Here is a 23,765-nt window from a genome sequence, read left to right as displayed (position 1 = left end):
ACCTGTGCCAGAGTCTCGAGTCTTTGTTGTTTTGTCTTTGGGCTAAACAAAACCAATATCGCTGTAGCTTGAGGGATTAGTGTCCAAGGGCAGAAAAACAGCATAGAAACCTGTCCCACTTGCAAGCTGACCTGAAACCGGTGGTTCCGGACCTTCATCCCATCATGAGTAATAGGGAGAATGTATCATCTCCTGCTGAAAAGGTCAAGGTCAGTTTTTTCAACTGGCTGTGCAGAGGTAATGCTTGGAGAGAGACCTGTGGCACACTACATGCTAAAAGTCTGTGGTACGATTCATTTTATGACTTTCACAGAGCAATACAGAGGTTAAATAAGTAAAGAAACACTGAAATAACTCACCTAACTGGTTTGTAAACTCCTCATATAGTCTTGATTCATGTTCCGTTTCTCAAAAATGCTCATTTCGACTGTCCTCACACAAAAAAACAGAAGTACCACCTCATCATATCTTTTGCCAACTTGTAACCTTCCACTATTTTGTAAACCATGACTCTTCTCTCCCTTTCTTTCTAGATGTTTCTTCAGGAAGTTTGTGCATTCAAACTGAGAGAAGTAGTGGCTCTTTTCTCTCAGGCACAAGAAAGTTATGACATTGATAGCAGAGCTTTTGAAAGTCATTCTCTATTGGATTTTTCTATAATCAGCAAGTCATCTTAGCAACTGTCCGGATATGCAAAATCTAGCCCACCCAATTGGCTCCCTGAGCTTCTGAAAAAAAGTGTTTATGAGTAATTTGAAACCACTGTTTGTCCCTTGTCTGGTGGAGGAGCGATGGCTCTTCAACTCTGTTCAGAAAAACAGTCTCAGAAGGGCAAAGCTCATTTGTGACACTAATACATCACTTGTTGAAGTGAGGAGAAACATCAATACAGCTAATATAAAAATGATTACAAAGTACCTCTGGCGACGTTTTCACCACTTTGCTGAGCACACCACTTATGACAGACCAAGAGTGATACATCAAGAAATAAAGAGTGTGAGACGGCGTTGGGGAGGGAGGGAGAGAGGGTAGGTTTATAGATGCACGCCTGTGGGTGTACGAGCGACATGGTGGGCTGTGTTCCAAAGCTCTCAATCTACCTCTGTTGATTGCATATTTACATATTGTTTACAAATGCATATTGAGCAGGAGCGTGTATGAAAACGCAAACGCAAACACGAACTCGAACACAAACACAAACACAAAACGCTTGCATGTACTGTACATAACAAGCAGCCCTTTGCCTACGTTCAAGATTACACACAGAGACACACACAACTTAGCTGATAACCTACAGATGTAGTAGTACTCATGTCCAGGCCTGAACTCAAAGCCCAGGGAGAAAGGAGTGAAGAGCTGGAACTTCTCTGAGAAGCGCAGGGGCCCGTCAGGGCCGCTGGGACGGTTGCACTCCCAGCGCTTGAAGCCACGCATCCTGTGCTGGCAGGAGGTGTAGCCCTCGTGGTTGACCATGAACAGGATGTAGCGCTCCATGCGCCCGTGGGACGGAGGACCCTCGTAGTAAGGACAGTAGATGTCTAGATAGTCATTGATGTTCACTGCCACTCTGTACTCCCCGTGCCAGAACCTGTGAAACACGGAGAAAAACAATGGCTTGAGATTTTCTTATGAATAAAAGAGAATCATGAACAGGCTGGAGGATTTGCATGGAGTCTGTGAGCAGAGGTCTGTGGTTTGTTGAAGGCAAATTAGATTGTCGGAGAAAAACTATGAATATTTACTTCCTACTTTATATTGAATTCCCGTGTGATTGCACAGCACAAAGGAATCTGGGGTGAGCATCCACTTGGTTTAGTCCTGCTGTGTAACATTATTGTGTGACATTGTATGACTGAGAGCATTTTTGTGTTTGCACCTCTCCACAATAAGATCAGAGTTCACAGTCTGCAACCAAACAGTAGCACTTACCAGTTTCCAAATGTTTCTCAAAGACAATACAATATCTGCAATTGATTTGAGTCATTTTGGTGTGCAGCAAAAACATCCTAGAGGGATACATTTAAAAACAATTTTTTTTTTACTCAAATGGGGAAAGAAAAGGAAGGTAAGTAAAATCCTTAAAACAAAAAATCCCTCTGGTTACAACAAAAGAATGCAAAGTAACCAGTTTTATTTCAATAAACCCCGGTGAGCTGTGAGTTATCAACCCCCATCAAAGAGCTTGAATGAGCCTAGCGAGATGATACCCAAGAGAAGTTGGTCATGTGATGTTAGAAGAGCACATATTATCATCCAAACCCCTAAAGCGTTGCAGAGCGAGTGCCCGCATGCAGATCACTGGGGTCGACATGATGAACAGAAGTGAGTCATAGGTTACTGAATAAGAGATGATAGTACACACACACACACTGTGGAGTGTCAGTATTGTGGCATTTTTCTTTACTGTTTTCCCCTTCTGGCGCACAGTACAAGAGCTCGCCACACAAAATGCAGGTATGGAAATGCACAAGATGGTGCTTGAACTCAGCGACATCTCGTCTCATCGCTTTTCAACAGCTTCTCCGATTATCTTTTTTTTTCTTTCTATGGAGAACAAACTTCTGTTTATAATCTTGAAGTCACTGGAGTGAAACAGTCTCTCTTAAAGGATGACCTCGGGGACATTTAGCTTTTTCGTTTTCGTCAACATTATCCATGAATATACCAGGCAGTCTGTCTCTCTAGACGTGTGTATTCCTGTCTTATCGGAGGCATCATCACTTTTCCATATACATTATTCTTAAAAAAGGTCACAAATACATATTTTCATCTTGAAATAAACTCATCAACTTCAAAAGTACTGAATGGGGAAGTTTCTAAATGTAACTCTTGAGCAAATTTGAATTCGCTGGGGACTTTTTCAGTTGTGGTTTCACATCCAATTTGTGCTTTATTGCATATTTATGTCAGCATAATGGTACATGTAGGATTTACTGAAGATGCACTGAAAAATTGCCCTCTTTGCAGCAGTCGGGTTGGTGAATTTATCTGTTTTTAATAGCGGGACAAAAATTGAGCCCTTTGGCACAGAGGGCTATTCCAAATCCCACTTTGGAACCATAGAGAATACTAAAAATATAGAATCTCTCCAGTACAGACAGATATAGATACTTTATTATAGCCATGCAATAGCGCTGGCAGTAATTTTGTTTGCGACCATGTTCCACTACAAGGAGGAAGCTTGCAGACACTGTAAGCCATAAGAGCAAAATGAAAACTATGCGAATATATTTGATATCAGCTCTCATCGGTATATGCCAGCGCTCAAGTCCCGTCGTAGTTCGGTCCTGTACTTACGGCACATACAGGTCAATATTTCAGATCTGGTGACAGTCCAGACCAACAGCTGTATTGAATGTTCTGACTGGTTTTGAATTGAGTGGTTTTGGCTGATATAGACATGAATCATCTTCAAGAGGGAAGAAGCAGGAGGAGGAGGTGGGCGGGATGGATCCCAGACTAGTTAAAAGTGCTCTATCTCTCTACACAATGTATTAAATGTGGGAGGAACATAACCAGTTACGGTGGAGGCTGTGTTGAAAATTCTGAGAGTCTGTCTGAGTTCCCACTCCTGAGATGGATGATGCGATATTGCCCTTCTGTCATGGCCCTGCAGAGGTGGACAGGCGAGTGTTTGCTGACACGATGCCCCCTCAGTTACCAGAGAAAATAGTCTTTGTTGGGCCTTTGTAATGATGCGGTTGGTGTTGATACTCCATTTCAGAGAGTTATTGATGTCCCTGCAAAAGGAATTTGAAGGAGTCTGTCTGGGACAAGGGTTGGTCTGAGATGTCAACCCTTGCTTTGATGTTTTTCCTCTTTCTAAGGTTCACTGCCATTTCCATTGTTTTTGAAGTGTTGAGAAGGAGGTTGTTTCTGCAGCACCGTTGCACAACCCAGTTCACCTCCTGTCAGTACTCCTGAGCTGTGCTGTTTTTGATGAAGTCCAATGAGGCGAGTGGAGAAAATGGATGGATGGTTTCTCCCAGATGTACCTTTTAAATCAATCTCAACATGACACAGGGCCCTTATTTCAAAATAATGGTATATATGAGGAAAGGTTTTTATATATGAATATTTAATACTAAGTGCAGACTTGTTTAACCACAAGTCTTAAAATACACTTGTTTAATTTTGCTTCCATATCAGCGCAGAAATACAATAAATCTGTATCTTTAAATATTTGATCCACATGTTCTTTTGACTTGCACTCCATAAATCATACGCCCCAAGGGTATGACTTGATAATCTTTTTGTTTTTGCATTACTAAAAACCCCAGTTCTATTTCCTTCAGTAAACCGTCGAGCATTCTGAAGACTGTTTAAATTAATCAGTGGAACACTGCGTCTCTTTGTGGACATGTGCACTCGTCTGTAACAGCCACTTGTTCTGGCGTATTTCGTTATCGTTGTAGCTCTCACGTGGCTACATGATCAATTTGAATTCACATCAGATTTATTTAAATTTCAGCTGCGGAGCGTTATCAAATCTTGTTTCTTGGAGCTCTGCAAATTTGAGGCACAGGAAACCGTCTTCAATCAAATGAGCACAAACAAACTTGTCGGGCAATCTCATCGCCTCAGATGATGCGCACGCAGATGCAGATTGAGCTTTTTAAACAAATTCATCATTTTCCCCCTCACCTTGGCAGTAATTGATTGCCTTGAATGAAGACATTTTGGTCTAAGCACTTTAGGTTTTGTGGGATATTTAGCTTTGGGATAAATTATCCCTATAATGGCTGTCCTATCTCTCTCCCAGAGGGCAAATCAGGAAGTGAGTTAGATGTGAAATGAGCGTCTTCATGCTTCGATGCCCTATCGGAGCACGTTTTGCAGCTTCTAAAGGGATCCTCGAACAGATCATTTAGAGGCATTGATCCACAGGGGAGCTCCTCTTGGGTCTCTCTGCTCCCAATCAACTCCGATTAACTGGTAAAGGGGAAAGGCAGAGGGAGAAACAAGTGAGGGTGTTGCACAGAATGAGAATAAAAGGGATAAAAAGAGAATAAATGAAGGAAATAAAGGAAAGAAACAGAGGGAGTAAAACAAAAGAGAAAGGTAGAGGAGGAATGTTAATGTGTGCGGAATAAGGACAAAACAGAGGGGAAAGTTAGAAAGAGGAGGGGGACACGGAAACATGGCATAATGAGATTGCATTAAATGAGAGGAGAAAAAGGCAGAAAGAAAAATGAGGAGAGCACAGAAAAGGAGGTGGAGGCCAGCTGGAAGAAGAGCAGATGGAGGAGGAGTTTTCCAGACTTTCATTTTTATTTGTTCAACTGTGTTTTTTTTCCATCTGAGAATAATGTGCTTTGGCTTCAGATGGTGCACTGATACATTTATAATGCCTACCATTTTGCATTAGCACATTAGATATACAATGAAGAGCGTGCGTGTGTTTTTACACGCCAGTATGCAAGTGTGCGTGTGAGTGTGTGTGTGTATGTGGTTGGCTGGTTCAATGGTGTCTTGGTAAAGTGGGGCTCGATGAGTGAGAATGCTCAATCCAAGACAGGGCTAATGTGCCAGGATGCATTAGGTTGTATTAAACCTCTAAGCACCCTGCCCTGCTCCTGTGACATCGTCTGCATTCCTAATACACTGAGACGAGAGGAAGCTGCATGTGCAGGTGGGTATGTGTGTCATGTGCTGGTGTGTTCCACTGCACTCTGAGCTGTTAAACTTCACATCTTGGTGTGCACATAAGTTTCTTTGTCCATGTATTCTCTCTATTCAGGCTGTGTGTCGTTTGGAATTAAACACACACAGTGCACCAGCCAAAAAGACACGGGAATGCACTCATACTTTCTGCATGGCTCCCTCCCAAAGAATTGTGTCTGAGTGTGTGTGTGCGTTGAAGGTGTAGGTTTCGAAGGGTATGGACTTCTTTTGATGTGCATATGCATTTGTTTTGAACCTAAAAAAAAACTATTACAGTTATCCAAGACACATCAAACTAATAAAAACTGACATTAATTAAATTCTATGATAATGATGTTGTAACCAATTAGCAACCTAACACCTCTTGAAAGTGTCAGTTTTCCTATTAATGTTGTACAAGTGCAACGCTCTCACGACCCAAAGTGCTGGATCTTTCATGTGTTTGGAGATTAGTGTATCTGAGAGGAATATATATTTATATATATCTACTAGCAGTAGAATGAAGAAGTATTGGGAAAACAAATCAGAACCTTTTTTTTTTTTTTTTTTTTTTTTTTTACTTTGAGGGATTTGATCAAATAGAGTTACACCTTTTTGGCCTTCCAAAGTTATTCACTGACCAGTGCAATTGATCTTTTCAAAAACTGCTTTGAACTTTCCATCCTTGGAGGTTGTTGATTTCCCTTTTCAGTTTTTCAGAAGTTTCATCATTTATTCTCAAAACAGCAGATGCTGGACGCCTCCTAAATGTGGTTAGAAGGGGTGTACCGTCTTTGCTCGTTGTAAACCTCACAGTTAAGACAAGTTCTAAAGGTTAACAGTCATGTGAAATTAAAGCCTTCCAACTCTGTCAGTTGGGAGGCTTTACATATCAGTACAGCATAATAATTTGTTCTGCAGAAATCTTTTCCTTCGTGAGCTAACAAAGCTTACTAATAATCACGCATACCATATTATCACTTCAGACAATATCTTCACTCATTACACAAACACATTTTTACCTGAAAATGATTCTGTGATTTGTATGAGTTGGGGTTTGAAATCGTTTTTTATTTCAGTTTTCCTAAAAATTAAAACATCATTATGTGAAACTACTAAATGTATGTATGAGTTTGTCAGCAGGGACTCAAAGTGATGATACAAAACGGAGGGTGTAACAAGCATTTTAAGCCTCAGTGAGTCTGCAAATGATGCTGGTAATGCATAGTTTGAAATAGATAGTTGAAAATTAATTTTCCTCAAGGAGTTTTCTCTATTTTTTTGCCAAACTTGTAACCCGCATAAATAGGTTTCATCAGAGTAATCCAACACAGTGATAGGAAATTTTGGAAAGTCTTTGAGGTAGTCGGCAAAAAAGCACAGAGCCAATTACACAGCTCCACTCATTGGCTCATTCTGTGTGAGCTCTCATCACATCAGATCACATTTCATGTAAGCATAGTGTTTATTTAATGGATAAAAAACTTGATTTTCTATTATTTTCAGAGAAGGATTTCAGTTTGTGCTTTCAGCATATTGACAATTGATATAATTTGTACACATAGAAGTTACAAAAAGAGGTCAATGTAATAAGAAGAAAAGAATAGAGCTTTAAACCTTTATATTGTTTTATGCTTTTAAATCTCGGTGATCTCCTCATGAAAAGAGCATAAAATTTACCAGTAAAACAGATTGCTGTTGAAGTGCATGTTGTTCAGACATTTTATTCTTCTTCATGTTTTCGTTCCGCTGCTTGAAGCCGTTTTCTTTTTTCATATTGTCAGTGTAATAAACCTATGCAATATGATATGATGGTTTGTTTGGTCCCTAATCTTCTGACGTCTCGCAGATTCTCCTCACTCGCTCAGAGCAGATGAATTACAATGGTGAGGTTCTCCTGATGCGGCTTTGGGACTTTGCTTTTGGCTCTTAACTCGATGTAAAAAGACTAATCCAGAGACTCGGACCACAATCAGTGGAAAATAATTAGTGTAAAAGTGTTTTAAGATTTCAGACGCACACATCAGGATAAAAAGAATTTAAAGTTCTAAAGTTTCAGAGAGAACTGAAAAAGTAGAAGCGCGCTTGTCTGTGCGTCTTTGAAGTAATGTAGATGCATGTTTCTCTATGTACAGTAGTGATTCTGCGTAAGTCTGTGTGTAGTGGCCGCTCTTTAGTATTCAGTCATCAACACCATCTCTCTGCATGAGTGTGATCAAAGCTTGTGGTTGGAGAAGCCTCGGATGTTTACCACACCTTCCTGCGCCCTAAACAGCAGGCTGGATCAGCCAACAAACATCAAAGGAATCTTCATCTCTCCCCCATATTCTCCTTTTCTCCCTCTCTCACTATGTCACCCATATCTCTGTCCATAACTTTCTCGTTTTCTCCAGCTTCACTTGATCTCCCTCTGTCAGTCCCACTAATGTGGCCTTCACGCTCTGGCCTAAAAGAAAAACTGCTGTGGGTTTGAGATGTCAGTCAGTCTAAATGCATTCCACTTGATATAAAGATTTTGGTCAAAGCGAGGGGTTCTAAGGATGAAGAGAGAGAGACTTTCTGTTTGCTAAATTCTTATGTTCACCAAAAGAAGATGCAACATTCTCGTTTGGGAAACATTTCTCTAAAGGAAAATTAGGCTTTATATGCAAGACAGATAAGATAGCCTAATCTAAAATTGGACCTAAAACCAACACAAGAACAATCCTAAGATTTAGATCTCCTTCTCCTGATGATACAAGACATGATTACACCAACTGCTAGAACGATTAAATTTAAGCATAGTTCATTTTGAGAAAATCACTGTCCCGTATTTATTTTTGTTTTGTGGCTGAAACCTAATTGGGCTTAAAAGAGCACATTAATGTAACTGCTATGTATATGAAAAAGCAGTCATAAACTCAGCTGACAAGATTCTGTAATATTATAACTACACTAATATGGGTTATAATATGTAGATATTGATAATTACATGCTTATTGATTTGATTTGGGGGTCACAAGATTAGGTTTACATCACGTAATCTTTAAAAGATTATGGCACGTTTAAAAGATGGCACAATCCACTCTGACTGGTCAAAAATGCTTTAGTTTAAGGCAACTGCTCCTAATTTTTTTCAGAGGTGAGCCAGACTGACCCTTAGACAGTCATCTGTTAAAATGTTTTACAGTGAAGTCAATAATTGAAGTATGAAAAGCGTGGACTTCAAAATTGGCAGTCTCTTCTGAGAGTAACTTTGTACCTCTGTACATGTTTTTACATACACAAACGCCTCTTCAACACATAAAAGGTAGGGAAAAAAACACCAAAAGGAATTCAAAGACCTCTTTCAAGGCAGCCTTTGGACGTTGTAGTGACACACTGGTGTTGTGCACTACAGTAGCACAACTGACACACTGAATATGCCGAGTCACAGGTGATAGAAATGACATGGCAACAAATGCAACAGACTCAAAGAAGGGTGAGAAGCCTGGTGTCCTACAGGAATAAAGTGGAAAAAAACAAGGAAACAGGTCACCATCATCATGGCACAATAATTCCAACTGTCATCAGAGCATCTGCCTACAGTGTCCACCATGCATTGCATCACAGCACCCATTTGAAACAAGTCAAGGACTCCAGGTGAAGGCAAAAATTTCAACTTAAGTTGCCAGTTTCTAGCTGTAAATGCTGTTAGTAATACTTTTTCAAGCATAGAATGTGTTTATCAGCATTCTGTTTCTGTTTTTTTCCACACACACACACACACACACAACTAGACTGCATAAGTATTGCCTCCAATCTTTGGCAAATTCGAGGCTCTTTTGGTCAAATTAACGCGTGAAGAATTTCAAATGTTCAAACTTCATAACAAACACATGAAACATGCACAATTTCCCCTCATTTGGCCTTTTAGTTGCAAGGGACTGCAGGCTGTTCCACAGTGTGTGTGTCCGTCTCAGTCTGCTGCGCCAAAGCTTCAGTCACTCTAGCAAATTAACACCGCATTACTCTCCATTTCTATCCCTCCATCTTCATCTGCTGCCGTCTTACTCTGTCTTTTGCTGCTTTTCTCTGCTTTCTTATCTTCAATCTTCATCTCAAACCACTTCAGCCTTTTTTGCTAGCTTTCATTCCTTTTTCGTCCTATTAATTCCCCTTCAGTTGTATCTTTAGAGCCTCTTACTATATCCAACTTTCAGTTTTCATGACTCTCATTGCCCCCTCTTACTCTCCCCTCCAATTCTTTCTGTCCTAACTTCCTGTATCAATGAATTTTCATTCTTCCCAACAGCCCTTCTACTTTCTGCTTATGCTTTTTGAGCGTTCAAATTGACAAGTCCACGCAGACCCACACGCATCTTCTTTTCGATAAGACTTCTCTCTCAAAATGAAATATTCTTTCTGATTGTGTTGTCTTCTTCTTGTACCTCCTGTAGTGTTGCAGCTGATGCTTTAGTGTGTGGGGAAGAATAAATATTACACAAACACATACATATCCACCCATATGAATATGAATATACCATGGTGAAACGCAAGCACACCATAACACATTTGACACATCCTGACGGAATCCATTGACACATGCAGTGAAGAGCCAAATTACCACACCGGGTAATATTGGGATTTGTAAGCACAGATGCATGTGTTTAATTATGTAAATTGGCTCTTGATCCTCACTTCTGTGTAAACATGTTGGAACAACAAAAAATGCACAACAGAGCTGCATATCATAATATGTCATGAGAAGAAACCATCAAAAACCCAAAGCCAACACACACTCCCGAGCTCAAGTGTTGTTTTGACAAGTTCCACTTCTGCCACTGTGAATAATGTCACCCATAGATCACTGTGGTGACATTCAGCACTACTGAGAGGTTATTATGTATTTCTTCAAGCCCCCCTATGGATTTAGCACCGCCCCGTGCCAATTCCTGACAAAATTCCCACACATACTGTAAGTACACACACACACACACACGCAGTCAGACACAAACATGCTCTCCGTCATACAGATAGATACATACAACCCAGCGCTAACCGATTGAATTAATATAACAAACCTGTTTGACATCTCTTGCCCCCCATGAAGCATAATTGTCACCTTTGTAGTGATGTGGTGGCTAAAATACACACAGACAAAGAGACAGACAGAGTGAGATAGGGTGACAAAGACACTGAAGGATGGACATGCAGGGGCGAGTCAGTGAGGCGGATGAGATGAGCGCTTGACTGAGTGGTGCATCTGACAAGCTGACAGACTAGAGTTGCATGATATGCCTGTATCAATCTCCTTGCGTTGCAGGAGTTATTCACCAGGAATCAGGATGGGGCCGTGTCAACCAGATAATCAGCAGTGGGGCTGTATAAGTATCGTCAAGGTTTGGCTCAAAGCGACCTGCGAATGAGGTGGCTCATGGCTGCTGTCCAAGCATACCAATGGGAATCTCTCATCGAGGGTCAGGGGGCCTGAAGAATTGTCAATGTTTAAAGGAGAAAGAAGAACTTGGTGATTTTTTCTCTATTTCATCAATACTCATGCAGTCTTTGGAGTTTATATTGCAGTTTTAATTACTTGGGGAGACATTTTTGGCTCTCAGTCAACTGATACTTTAAGCATGACCATAGCAAGTTTTTAGTCCCTCAAAGTTTCCTGCCTATACCTGGCCTGGCTACTTTGCACAGCTATGAAACCAAATCTAAATTAATGAGACATTTATGAGCATATCACCCAATAAACTTGTATAAACTCGGCATATATTGTTTTGGCTCGTATTTTGTGAAAAAAAACAACGAAACAAAACTACCGTAAACGCTTTCATTGAACCACAACCGGACTGCTACTGCTTCAGAACAGTGTTTATAGGACTTTTCCACCCTGTTTGTGTAAGTCAGAGATGATGACAACACGATGATGTGTCTGACCTGAGTCTGTCTGCCTTGTTGGCCAGCTGACTGACCTGCTCATAAACTACTGGTCAGAAAATACTGACGACTGATCTTACACATGAACAAACTGGCACAGCGTCAAAAACGACTGACTTATTAACCGTATGCCTCGCTTTGTCATTATCTGCTGGCTTAAGGATCTTCATCTAATATGGATGGGCTGATCCAGATCAACAAGGTGAACTAATCCATGTAGTTTGGGTCAAAGCGTTTGAGCCTCTGTAGGAGGGAAGTCACACAGGGCCGGGGGGGGGCAAACGAGCAAAACTGGTGTATAGATTGCATTGCAGCATCTCTAATGAGTAATTAAACACTTGAATGGAGTCCAATTAAGAGACATAGTGTGTTTGCAGGGACACACAAACATTTTTGCATTTCCACATGCTGACACACAACTAAACGCCGACATGTAAACAAAATCGAAGACAACACACAGAGAAGCAAGAGAGCTCACGATAATAGGAGCACTTTTACACGTAAATCTGAAATAGAAACACACACTAATAGAAGTACATAACCACATGATATACTCAGTCTTGTCACACACAAATATATCCATATGTGTCGGATTTGTTGTGGTTCAAGATGGAGTGAAGGCTCTCTCTGCTCTCCGTGGATTTTTCCCTCCAGGAATTTCTCACATTCTCACTTCCCTTTGTGACAGTCTCTCTTTCCATCACTCGGTTTCAAAGCAATCCACGTGCATGCTCTGAGGTGCCAAAAAAAACCCCAAAAAACCCGAGTATAAACTGTGGGTCATCTCCAGAGTAACATGAGCATTGTTTTTGGTTTAAAATGTTAAAATGACCCATGGTTTCATTGACTGGTTGAGAACTCTGGTACCCTGGTAATTTACGATTTGTCTGGAACAAAAGCCCGGTAAGCTTAAAAAACAAGTTTTCACAACGTAGTTCCATATCTACATTAGAAGGTGAAAGATTCCAAAGCTAGCCTTTGGATTCTATTACAGTTTTACAATGTACTATCGAGCGTAACGATACGAATGTTAGAGGAAAAGTAGGGCAGGTAGTTGTGTGAAGAATAATCAAAGAGGTCTTTAAGCTGTTTTCACACATGAACACCATCCACAGTTGCCTATTTACACATGCACAGCACAGCAAGATATTGTCCGTGTGAGATGCATTCTTCCATGGAAATACTCTGGAATGGTGCCTGGGTGGAATGCACAAATAAATGCGAGGAAGTCACAATTTTTGTGGATGGTGCAAAAGGCTCCCTACTTGTCTCTCTATAATTACGACTGTTAATATCAATATAAAATATCATAACATATGTATCTGTGTACCAACAAATGGCAAGGAAGCGACATGCAGACGATGGAAAATATTATTAAGCAGTAAGTAATGTCAATACTCGCACTCACAAGCTATGAATTCTCTAGAGAACCTGTTGGATTAACACACGGGTTCATTCAGAGATTTTCAAGCCTTATTACACTCATTAGACTTATTATATTTCAAGTGAGTAGGCTCAATTTAATGAGGTATGGCTATGTTTTGTTTGCAGTCACATCATCAATAGAAGTGTAGAATTTTAAAAGGCCAACCTAGGAACCCTAATCCCGTGGTTTCAGGTTCACCATGTAAATTCAAGGAGCCCATTAGAAAGTACGGGTCATGGTTCGAATTCATTGGTGTAAAAACAAGTAACCTGCAAGTCAAGCAGCAACAATCTGATGACAGCAAGTTAGCAATGCCAACATTAGCAGTCATGACAATAAACAAACAATTGTTATTATAGATCAATAGGGCAAATTATTGACATTATCTTTATAATGCCATGCACCAAAATAAAGAAAGAAACAAGGAAGACCGATGTGAAAAACAGCTACTTCTAAGTGTCGTTTGTCACCCTCCCAACAACTGGCTCAAGAAAAAGAGCATTGCTGCTCAGTCAGAAAGAAACAGAAAACCTGAGTGTATTTAACTCACTCTATTGGTACGGACGGTGGATTCTTTGCTATATGACCTGTGACAGGGCAAACTTCTTTGTATTTTACTTGTTACATTAGGTAAAACACAAAGTTTTGTTTTGACGCCTCAAACATACTTAGTATGGTACTCAGCTGTGAAATAAGTGCCTTTTAGGTGCGTTTTTTGCCTTTCTAATTGATATATATATCTTATCTTTTCAGCATAGGTGCCAGTTTGTAAATAATAGACAAGAAGATTCAGTTCTTGGTAGATCCTTTCTCTTTGGGTCTGAGTTTCTGGATGGGAGAAGGGACATTCATTGCTGTTGGTAGTAAGGGGAACTTCCCACCAAACAGCAGTTGTCGTAGAATCACATTTAATTTCTCTATCAAAGGTAAAGCCTTTTTCATTTTTCTTTCCAACACGTTTTCAAGGGTATACCGTAATGGTGGTCATGTGTTTGATAGCTAAACAGATATTTACATCACTGATGTTTACTCTTGTGCTGGTAGAGTATTATTTTCTGTGGTCGGAGCTAAAAACAGAGAGATCCTACGAATGGAGTTAGCGAGATATGAACGGCATCTAATTCTTAGTTAAACTAGTGAGGACAAAACTAAATAAGGATGAGTAATGTTTGTCGAAGACGTTGTTTCACTGTTAAATTAGAACAACAGATATAACCCTACTGTGCAATAAACTGAGCATGAGGACATGTCATGGCACCTCATTTTTCACTGCAAATAAAAAAAGAAGTGACGCTGTCAAAGTGTCTCTCCTCTCACTGTCTTTCTGCATTCCTTTCTCCCACTCACCACATCTTGGAGTAATCCCACTGTGCCCAAACCCTCTTTCTCATCTTCTAGCCTTCTACTGATCTCACAATATTCCAACCCCCACCCTTTTTTCCCTTTTCTCTGACTCCTTCAAAAATTTTCTTCTGTGAAACCCTTACATCTCAAGCAACACTCTAAACCACATAAAAAAAAAGAAAAAAAAGAAAAGATTATTCAGGGCAGTACCCATTTCAGTGAGATAATGAACACTTTTGCTTATTCTCTTTGTGGAATCATCCAAAAAATATAGTTTCGAGCAGATCTTTCACAACACTGTCAAATTCTTGTGAAAACTGTACTTGTACTTGTGTCATAGACAACAGGTTACACTAACAGCTTATCAGGGCCCACACACTAGCTAATATTTTCTTTTCTGCCTAGTACTGCACGTCTTTTTTTTGCTGCTTATCTTGTTGAGCATGTGAACAAAGCAACTTCCAACGGGAAAAACATGTATTTCTGACAGCATATTGAAGGTTTGTATGGCCAAACAATTAACAGCTTCAGACATTGCTTACGTGCTTCCTGTTGTGTGTGTAGTTCAAGTGCACGAAGCCATGCGTGCACGATTCAAACTGACTCGAACTGGCTTCGCCGTGGTTTTATTAGACGAGTAATGTACTCAACGTGTTTACGAGACCTCCGTGAGAGACAGGTGATTTTATGAGGAAACACTGAACAGGTTTTAAGTGGCCAAGTCTTAGTCGACTTCATGGAGTGAGAGTAGGACGCCTGCGCATGAGAAAAGACTCAAGACTGGAAGTTTGCCTTGAAAGTGGAAGACTTGGATGAAGAATGAGCTCATATGGTTACAGAAACTTAGCGATGCAGTCTCAAAGTATAGAATAATTTTTTATCTAAACTCACATGAAATCATCTAAAAGGCTAAACAATTAAGCTGTGTATATAAGGAGATTTACAATAAACAAGTTCATACAGCATTCCTTTGCCTAATCAACCTGACTTTTCAAAGTCATCCAGCTTCTTTTATACATGCAAACACACTGATCTCCTTGTCACTGCCGGTTCTGCTGTCAGTCACATTTTGCATGATCCACTAAGAGGTTTAAAGGCTGAGGGAGAGTATCAGATGTGTATAACCAAAACACCAGCTTTTCTTTCTTTAAAAAAAAAAACATGATTTGAATGAAAAAAAACAACAAATTGAAGTGATTCTTAAAATAGCTGATTTATCTTTGGATGAACTAATCAGAGCCAGAGTCTTTTTTTTTGGGGTGTCTAATTTACCCTCTCTTTCTCTCATCATCATCATGTGTTCAGTTTAATGTTTTGCCCTCTCCCCCCCTCCTGCCTATATTCCCCCTTCTCTACCCTCCTCTATCTCTCTGTGATCATCTTCTTCCACGCTGCTCTTCTCCCCAAATTTCCCTCTCAACTCTTTCATTCTCTCTCTTTCCATCTGGTGTCTCTCTATGAGCAATCATCAGAGTGCTCAAGCACCATGACCAAAAACAACTCCACAGAGACTCACCGCTTCTCTCTCTGGGTCTCTCTTCCCCAATCTCGTTTCTTTTTTTTCCCCAAATAGTCACAGATAGCCTCCACCCACTGCACACACATACAAATGCACACGCACACACACAGAAATCCATAAACATTTGTCATTCTCGGTTATGACTTCAACCTAGCCTGGAGGAACTGTGGTTGTGATGGTAGGAGTCTTTCATCCATCTCAAAAGTTACTGTCGTGTGTAGAGAACTGATTTTCACCGAGTGCGCTAGAATTACGAGGTGACAAATTGTGAAAAGATGTCCTGCAGAAATCTTTTTCATACAGTTGTTTTGGCTCCATCCATCACAACAGAGTCAATGCAAATCACTAACTGAGTTATGAATTTACTCTATTAAATGGACCCTCGATCGTATTTGCTGGCAGCAAGCTCTGTTGGAATGGAGGCTGCAGCTGAATATGGCATTAAAATTCATCATCATATTATAATCAGCCAGTTCTGGGATGAAATAAAGGGCTCAGAATTGTCACCTTCGTTGTACCTGAAATATATCCAGGATTCTCAATTGCCTGATGCCAGGAAACGCATCCCAATGAAGGCAGTCCAAACAGCACAGACTTGGAGCTACATTAGTGAGAATTTTCCATTTTCAGGATTTTCGGCAATTTTGTGCCACCCACCATTATTTTAGTTGACAATATCTGCCGGGTGATGCCAACTGGAGAAATGAGGGCAATTATGCTTCATACTCCACACAGCAGCACAAACTAGGTTGAAAACTTGATGGTATCTGTCATTTTAATTCAGCTTAGTTTGTGATTTATTCAGCATTCTCACAGCAATAATCGGAGATCCTTTTCTCACTGACCTTGAATTGATTAACACTTATGGTGAATGTTAGACTCCATCAGGCAAAATTGCTTTCTGTCCATCTTGGTCTGACTCTGCATTATCTTGGGTTCATATTCCTTTGAGTATGAAGGTCGAATAGGACATACATCTCTACCAGATTGTGTGGCTCAAGCTAATAACTAAGTGGCCAATATTACAGCTGAAAGTTGCCAACTTGCCAATTTTAAAAACAAATTACGGCTAACGGGGGCATATTTTTTAACATGTTGACACGATGAACATATTTAGGCCTATCACTTCCTGATACAATCAGGCTCATCTCAGATGCCACATTTGTTTTATCTGGTGCCAAGCACACGACATCGCAGAGAGTTGTTAACCGGAATTTAGGGCCAGTGTTTATTAAATAGATAAAGTAGAGTTTTGCATTCATAGTGAATGATCACAGTAAAAATCTCTCACTTACTTACTCCAACTGACATCACCAGAAAATGTATGATATGTAAATTCGTCCACTTGTCCAAAACATTGTCACCATCCATGGCTTTAAATCGTGAGATGACAACTTATTTCTAGACAGCTGTTTTCTGTAGCTTTCTGTAGCTTTTTCTGTCACGGCAGAAATCGTGATGAATGAATATCAAAATACGTAAAGCCTACATTTTTTGGAACTATGTATTTTTTCCTACGTATTTTGTAAACATTTGATTTTTACCCATAACTTTTGCAGGTGGGACTGAAGTAGAAAAGTATGGAGTCGTGAGTGGAAGAGGAACAAAAGTGCAAGAACTGTGGAAAACATTCAGAATAAGTTTTGAATTAGCAATCTCGCGCATAAACGTTTAGCACCCTCCATCATTCAATCCCTATATTGAAAACAACTCCTGGTCTCAAAATAAATTGAAACTGAATTGAAACTGAGTCTGAATAGAAACTATCGTGCTGAATAGTACACTGAAAAAAATAAATCAGTCTGAATTCATCATGGGACCAGACAGGCCACAAACGCCTCTCTCTCTTGGTTGGATTATCTGTGACTTATTCCACATAACCATTATGAAAGATACCCATCTCACAGTCACTGTATTGCACATTTTGCTGTGAGACTGATTTGTCTCAAGTTCAATTCATGGAAGTGTGATAAACCTCTCCAAGACTTTCAGAATTTCCCTGTGAGTGTAAATCACTGAGGTCATGACTCCCAGTTAACAAAAGCTTAAAGTAGATCCTAATCCAAATGACCAAGGTGTGTTTGGTTTTTTCAATTTTTTGGTAGCTGAATATAGGCTACTCATACAGAGTTTTTAATGAATATTCATGGAAAAGAGTTGCATAATAATGAACTGCTGTTTTTTTTTCTTTTTGGCCACAGGAGGCACTTATCTGTAATGAGCAATGAGACGGGTGAAGGGTTATATCTCTGTTTCATCTCTGCTGAAATCACGCTGCACAGCTGCCTCTGGCTTGTGCAAACAAAGCCGCATTTGAGTGCAAATTTTAACAGTATGACTTCATGGTCAGATCTTCGGTCTCGGAGGGGTCTGTGCGAGGAGCTCCGTGGCAGCGCATGGGTTAAGCCTTTAAAAGGATGGACTGTGTGTTCAGACTTCTTTTCATTGTGAAGGAAGAGCAAGAGCTTTTTCTCCCCTTTAAAAGGGTACACATCTTTTCTCCATCGATGGCCAAACCTTGACCCTCCAACCGATCTAGAAATAGGCATTCGCTAAGGGAGGGAAAGAAAGAAACACACTCGCACACAGAAAGCCTCCGGCCTTTCCTTTCACTACACACATACGCTTCCAACTGCCTGATTGTAGATGCACATAGTGCACGGAAACACACATTCACATAAACACCCAGCACGGGTTTCCATTATTTCACTCTGGGGGGAAAGTGAACTCATATTGTCGACTGCTGAGTAAAACATAGCCGAATGTACACAGACTAAACACACACAAATACACACACTGTAGACACAGACCCAGACTGCTGTGCCAGATGTTTCTTTTAGCTTGTTCAACCCAGAGTGTTTTAGAGTCCTTCAAAAACAGTTGCTTTTGTGCACGCAGCTTTTTATTTATCAATTTGCTATACGTCTGCCTTGTGTCTGTGTCTTACTGTACTGCATGTTTACTTACAGCTCTATGTGGAGATCAGATCAAAATGTTAAAAATAAGATTATGATCAATTTGTTCTACTACCATTGAGCTGTAAAATCAAAACAACACACACGCGCATGACCATGAAGCTCAACAACATATGACACTTATCTTAGGAGATTTTGGTTGCAGATTTTTGACTGCGTATTGATGAAGACTCCAACAGCCAGCCCACACTGACAGTTGGGTTAAGAAAACTTTAACAAGCAAAATTCAGCATAGCAGAAATATTTTGGTTTATCCGGAACTTGAAAATGATTTGGTTACAGGTAGCCTATAGCATGAAAACATTCCCATGTTTCTCCATCCAAGTCTAGCTTTTCTAATTTCGAAATGTGTGCAAATAAACTCCTGATGCACTCCTTATTTGCCTCCTCTTCATCTTCCCAAACCTCTTCTCCTGCCCCACTTCTCCGTCCTGCTCCCCTTGGACCAGCATAAAAAAAGAAGACGTCCACAATGCCACAAGCTCACTCCAGCTGTTTATGGAGTTTATGACTTCTCTGTGGCTGTATGAACAGCTGAACAATGGAAAGCTGGGACCTTTTCTGTTGACCAAATAGACAAACATGAAGCCTGCAAAGAGGTATAAACGTTTAACTGCCTCCAGTTCATGCTGCAATGACATCATCACAATGCTGCTTTGACCCCACCAGTAAGTGGTGGTAAAATTCAGACTTTCTTAGCTCTCTGTGGTTATACTGTTATATTTGTTCACTGTGGATTTTTTGTTGCAGGATGCCCGATGAATTCTCCAAATACACGCATGTCAGATAATTTACTACAGACCTTGTTTCCAGGGAAATTCAATCAAAACTTAAATCGGTCATGCGTCAACTCATTTAAACCTTAATGTAAAAAACACAAGTCCAAATAAATGATTTTGAGTATCTTCACTGATCATTGGATTTACAAACTATTATACATAAACTTCAATAGTCAATGAAGAAACTGAAAAGAATTTAAACAAAGATTATGGAATTACTGCTTTTTTTTGTTGTTGCAATTTTTCCAACTTTCATGGAAAAGCGTTTTGTAATTAAAAGTTGTGAAACAGGAGTGCAGACGTGGACCATGATGGACAGGGCAGACTGCTTAATGCACGATTCAAGTGTTGATTATCTTGATTCTAACTCACTGAGATTGGAGCACATATTCAAATTACAGTTAAATAATGGAATAGAGATGGATTTTCGCTTAGGCTAAAGATCGCCTCGTCTCAGAGTTCAGCGACTTTTTCATTTAATTGAAAACCACTTCCTTGAATACAATTAATTGAAAAAGGAATAGAGCCTTAATTTGGAACTAAGGGCCCGTAACTGTGGTCAGCAGTGAGACTAATGGCATTCTGGTCAAACAGAAGAGCCTCAAACGTGGGAAGTTGTTTGCCTAAAATTCCCTCGGCGATGCCGGCATTGATTCTCAGCAGTAAACTTTGCAACCTTGCTACAAACACAGACTCAATAGAAGTATGGAAAAAGAAAAAGAAAAAAAAAATCAAGATTATAGTTCTTAATAGAATGTTGGGCAGCGGGGTAAGCGCCATGCCTGAATAATTCACTTTAGCCAAACTGTTGCTTCGGGTTCCATTCATTTTTAATGCCGTCTTTTGAAGTTGATTAATTAAGCAGTGCTAGTGCTGCTGTTTCTCCACTGTCACTGCCTCTTGAAGGCATGCACGCACACAAACACACCGCTGCTTCTCCCTCTTTTCCTCTTCTGACTTGCCTCTATCCCTCTAAACCCTAAAGCCTTTATCCTCCCTCCTCCTCTCTTCATGTACACGCACACACACACACACACGCTCACGTATACACGGTGCGAGCACCCAGCCACAAACACTTGCACAAACAACCACACTCAGTAACACACACATTTACAGTGTAGCGTGCACTTACAAATACACACCCTGTAGCACCCCTAAGCCACCTCCAGAAAGTGTTAAGATCCGTAAGTATTAAAAGTCTTTTCTTTTAAAGGCACATTGGGAGGAGCACTGTGTGTCTGTATGTGTGTGTGTGTGTGTGTTTGAAGGAGAAATGATGAAGGGAAAGGAGAGCAAAGTTAGTAAGTAAGAGAGCAAAGAGGAAAAGTAGGAAAGGGGAATGCCTCTCAGCAAACACGTAGCGGATTACCGGTGGTGTGTGTGTGTGTGTGTGTGTGTGTGAGAGAGACGGAGGAGGATAAATTCATTGTTAAGAGCCTGTACTGTACGTAACAGCTTGAGGGTTGGGTATTAATTAGAAGACATGCGTATCTAAGCTGGAGGTGGTTTCGGTGCAGGTTGGAGGGCGTTCGGTTGTATGCATCTGTGCGTGAGTACGCGCCGCTGTGCAGGCTCCTTGACTCTTTCATGTGTTTTTAACCAATGAAGACAAGAGCAACTCTGCGGCGGCCAATCAGCACCCCGAAGTTTATAAATAGAGTTTAGCTGACTGGATTCTTACTCTTTCTTCCAGCAATCTTCTCCCCTAATTTGCTCCTTAAGCGACACATTTAAAAGCGGCGACTATGTAAAGTGAAGTTCACGTTTAAGTGAAGAGTACTACTTTGGAAAAGCTTGTTTTTTTTAGTTTTTCAGAGAGGGAGTTTGGCAAGGATTTTAGTGCTTAATACTTGTGAAAAATTAAAATGGACAAGTATAAAGCGTGATTGGAGGATGTTAATGGATGACCACATGCACACACACACACAAACACACACACACACACACCAGAGTACATGCTCAGTCTGAGCAGGGACAGCCTGAAAAAAGCAAGCGAGAGATACTGACAATATTTTCCACTTTCCTTGACCGCTCTCCCTGAACACACACATGCGAGCACACACACACACACACACACACACACACACACACACACACACACACACACACACACACACACACACACACACACACACACACACACACAGTGTGAGTAACTTGATTTTCTCCTGATAATGAATTATCTGTGCGAGAGAGAGTGGAGCAGCCATAATGGTGTAGTCTATAAATACCTGGCCAAAAAGCTCCCTGTCATGTTACATTGATCTTAGCATGATAGTGTGAGCCTTTTTTTTTTTTTATTTCCATTAGGATTTCTATTACACAGTTTGGCTCTATAATAAGTCGAGAGAGAAAGAAAGAAAGAAAGAACTATCTGTACTTTGTGAACTTGGCAAAAAGTAAAGGTCTCAAAGTAAAGGTCTCGTTTATCTTGATGAATAATTACTTTTCAGGTAGAAAAGAACATAAAGGATGAGCATAAGTAGGAAAGTCTTTACAAAGTTCAAGCTTAAACTTACAGGCACACTGTTCTTATCTTCTGTTTGTATGTGTGTATATGCATATACACACAGTCAAGCCCGAAATTATTCATACCCCTGGAAAATTTAGCCTTAAAATTACTTTTATTCTACCAGCAAGTTTTTTTTTGATTGGAAATTGTACAGGCGTCTCCCAGAAGATAACAAGATGGTGTGCAAGAGGCATCGTTGTGGAAAATAATATTTCTCAGCTTTTATTTTCATTTGAACAAAAAAGTGGCAAAAGTTTGGTTAGTTTTTGGCAAATACTTCTTACCTTGTGTGTTTGGTTAGGTTAAGGCAGAAAACTACTTAGTAATGTTTAGACAACAAAACTACTACTACTTTGGGAAAAGATCATGGATTGGGGGAGCCTGAAATAACCAAAATCTCAAAGATTTTCATAAAAATGAGAACACGGTCACCATTTAACAGCTACTTACTGGCAGCTAATGTAATGGAAGGAAAGCTTGTTGCTTTCTGTGACAGTCGCATATAAATACAATAAATACAAAGTGCTACAAAGTAGCATTCATTCCACCCGTTACTGTGAAACCAGGCTTTATCATAGCCTGCTTTTTGACAGAGGCTACATTGATTACCTGAATAACAAGCAGTATGAAATCAGTGTTTTTAAAATGTGAATCATGCAAATACACTGTTGTGGAGTCTCAGGAAAACAAATTTTCAAAATACGACCTCTATAATCAATAGTTCAAATTTCCTTTATGCTAATCTTAACCTATTGCCCTGTGAATCAGGCTGTAAAGTACAGTGATGGTCATTGTTTTAACAAGGCATCTTAACCTATTGTGCTGTTTAGAGCTTCGAGTGTGTAGCACACATTACCGGGGACATTCTCAGTGCAGCAAGCACAAATTTATCAAACAGACACAAAACCACTTACAGAACGTTAAATTACATTTTCCAGTACCTTTATACACAATATCAAAGTACATTGGCAAGATAAAAAGTAGGATGGGATGCTAAACAAGTGCTGCTTCGTCCCTAACTGTACTTTATCTAACGTAAGGTTGTGTATGTGTCAGCTAAGCATAGCTCTTATCTTTTGTATTAGTTCTAATTAGTTATAGTGAAAACACTGCAGCTGCAGTCATTTGCAAACCATTTTTGAGTGTAGGCTATGTCTGATAACTATTTTCTGGTTGCACTGATTATTTTGAAGTGTTATACACATTAAGGCTTTCCATGAAGCACACGTGTTTCATGAGATTATATATCTGGCCTAAAAATGTCTTTTGGAATACATGTCAATCATTACAACATTACTATTTGGGCACTAGCTCCAAAATGTCGAGTTTTGAAACTAACAGAGCATGTTCACGTTTCGCAAAAGAGACATTTCTATTAGGGCTCATCAAAACAAGCACAACCACACTATTTTGGGTTCCAACCACATGTGGTTTGGACATTTTTGGGATCTGTGTTGGGATCTGGGCACTCCCTAATGCTGGCTTGATGTCAAATAATTAATATCAAATCATGACAAACCGCTGGAATAGTTTTACTGTAAAGCCGCTACAGGCAACACTGGACTTGCAGTGTTTGTGTCATATCAGAGGTACCGTATTTCTAGAAGTGGAATTTCAATTTCAAATACAGTTTTGATGTCCTGTGATAATGAAAGCAGAATAA

General features: G+C 40.0%; 1 protein-coding gene across 1 annotated transcript in view; it reads right to left on the bottom strand.

Annotated features, from left to right (window-relative positions):
* The window catches only part of efna2a (ephrin-A2a), a 76,928-nt gene that overhangs the window by 8,075 nt on the left and 45,088 nt on the right, over positions 1–23,765 (bottom strand). Inside the window, exon 2 of the mRNA XM_075448472.1 lies at positions 1,296–1,588. Coding sequence (XP_075304587.1) covers positions 1,296–1,588 — 293 coding nt within the window. The remainder of the gene's footprint in view (positions 1–1,295; positions 1,589–23,765) is intronic.

The sequence above is a fragment of the Odontesthes bonariensis genome, chromosome 17 (assembly GCF_027942865.1).
Source record: "Odontesthes bonariensis isolate fOdoBon6 chromosome 17, fOdoBon6.hap1, whole genome shotgun sequence".
Taxonomy (NCBI): Eukaryota; Metazoa; Chordata; class Actinopteri; order Atheriniformes; family Atherinopsidae; genus Odontesthes; species Odontesthes bonariensis.
Note: the sequence above shows the minus strand (reverse complement) of the source record. Positions and strands in the feature narration are given on the sequence as shown.